This window comes from Belonocnema kinseyi, chromosome 6 (genome assembly GCF_010883055.1).
Source record: "Belonocnema kinseyi isolate 2016_QV_RU_SX_M_011 chromosome 6, B_treatae_v1, whole genome shotgun sequence".
Taxonomy (NCBI): Eukaryota; Metazoa; Arthropoda; class Insecta; order Hymenoptera; family Cynipidae; genus Belonocnema; species Belonocnema kinseyi.
Window position 1 is genome coordinate 142,768,464 of NC_046662.1, and position 2,285 is coordinate 142,770,748.

The 2,285-nt window shown below is 29.8% G+C and overlaps 1 protein-coding gene across 3 annotated transcripts in view; it reads left to right on the top strand.

The window, feature by feature from the left end:
- Positions 1-2,285, top strand: part of LOC117174760 (putative inorganic phosphate cotransporter) — an 822,629-nt gene that overhangs the window by 570,890 nt on the left and 249,454 nt on the right. For all 3 annotated transcript variants that reach the window (XM_033364112.1, XM_033364111.1, XM_033364110.1), the window contains one exon: positions 1,332-1,574. In XM_033364112.1, coding sequence (XP_033220003.1) covers positions 1,332-1,574 — 243 coding nt within the window. The remainder of the gene's footprint in view (positions 1-1,331; positions 1,575-2,285) is intronic.

Consider the following 2,285-nt stretch of genomic DNA (forward strand, 5'->3'; position numbering starts at 1 on the left):
ACCAATTATGAATTTCGCTGAAATCATCATGAACTTCCCAATTAAAAAGACTAAAATCTAAAAAAACGAATTTTTCCGTCCACAGATGCTCGAATAATGCATTTGTTTGTTAAATTTGTTTTTAAAAATCATAAAATTTGTCAACTCGTTATGAACGTTGCCTAGTTTATTATGAAGATCCCAAGTAAAAGTATGATATCGAAAGAAAAATTTTTCCGCCGACAGATGTCCCAATAATACATTTGTTTATTTAGTTTATTTTAAAGAAATCATAAAATTGATTTAAAAAATTATGAATTTTGCTGAAATTGTCATGAAGTTTTCAACTGAAAAGACTGTCATTGAAAAAACCGAATGTTTCTGTCGACAAATGCCAAAATAATGCATCAATTAATTAAATTTGTTTAAAAAATGATAAGATTAATAAACAAATTATGAATTTTGCTAAATTTATCATAAACTTCCGAATTGAAAACATTGATATAGAAAAAAAAGAATATTTCTGTCGAAAAATGCTTGATAACTGCATTTGTGGATTAAATTTTCTTATAACATAAACAATTATAATTAGAAGAGACATTTTTTTATATAATATTGTTTCGATTACAATTTCTTGCAACATAAGTTGAAAAAACGTGTATTTTTGGAAAATCGTCGAAAAAATTCTTTCGACAAATAATTTGTTGATAAAAAATTTTTTTGTATATTGTCTAATATTGGAATATCTTTAACCAGTGCTATTTCATTCAACTTAAGCAATTTCAACCATTATCCTGTTATTTACGAGCACCAAAACGTCAATTAGAAAATAGGTCATTTTTTCATTATATTTGTTTATTTATAAAAAAATTGAAAACCTAATTCAAAAATCAGGATGGACAACTCTCTCAGAAATCTTATTAGCTTTTCTTCCAGTTTTTTTGTCGAAATCGGTGAAGATTTGTGGGTTGTACGTTATTATGAACCAAACAAGGCACGAGAAAATAAATCTTTCTGTGCCAGATTTCCCTCCAGGCATCTTAATGTAAGCAAACTTCAGCTCTATTGTCCAAACCATATATATCACATTTTTTATGAAAAATACCGTGCATGGGCAATGAGGTTAAAAGGATAAAAGTAATAGAATTTAAGTGTTGTGAAGAATGAAAGTATACATATGAAGTGGAAAAATATAGATACTAAAAAAACTATGAAATACATGTAACCTATGTTGTACCAGACATATTCTGAGTTTTCTGGACCGCAATTGATTTGTAAAGAATCCTTTATTATAACTGTTGCCTATACATATCCTTAAAGATTAAATAACAATTCTCTGTTATTTTTCCTAGAACAATAACGATGGAGAATTCATTTGGGACTCTAGGAAGCAGGGATACCTGCTTAGTTCTTTCTTCTACGGTTACGTTATAACACAAATACCATTCGGAATCTTAGCCAAACGTTATGGATCAAAATATTTCCTTGGTGTCGGAATGTTAATAAATTCTTTATTCGGCTTGCTGGTCCCGATTTCTGCACATTGGGGTTACTACTGGTTAATGTTAGTACGTTTCATTCAAGGCTTAGGAGAGGTAAGCTAATTTAAATATTACATATGTATGATTCTTGTGAATAACTATTGGGGTTCTATAAAAGTTAAAGAATAGAGAAATATATGGGTTTAAGGGCTTATTCGCAATTACTCAGGAAAACAAACAAACATTCTCAAAACTCGAAATTGCTCTTTAACATGGAGACCACTAGACGTGAACTTTCTGTTTAAATTCATAATTTCTGTAACTAGAGGACATTACTCCACTGTAAATTTAATAAATTACTACAACTCAATATTTGGTTAGTTTTATGAAAAAAAAACTTTGACAAAATACACACAAGCTAAATGAACTTCGATGCTAGCGCCATTTGATCGGCTAGTAGTTTACAGTGAAAGGCTTCAGGGTCCAAATTCAAATCGAGGTGCTTGAGCATAATTCGAAAGATACGAATTTCATTCCACACGTTTCATGGCTTTTTTATAAGTGGAGCCCAGTTTTGAAAATATTAATTTTTAACATTTGCGGCTATCTTCACTAATTCACTAGTATTAGTAACTCGGCACGTCTCTCAACCGGCGGCGCTGGCCTGATGGTAGCGTGTCTGTTTGCGACTCCTCTTCTGTGGGGTTCAAATCTTTTAGCCAGACTTTTTTTAAATAATAAAAAATTTGAATTATTGTTATTATTCATTTTAAGTAATTACTAATTTCTAATAATTATTTATTATTGCATATGATTCAATATTAT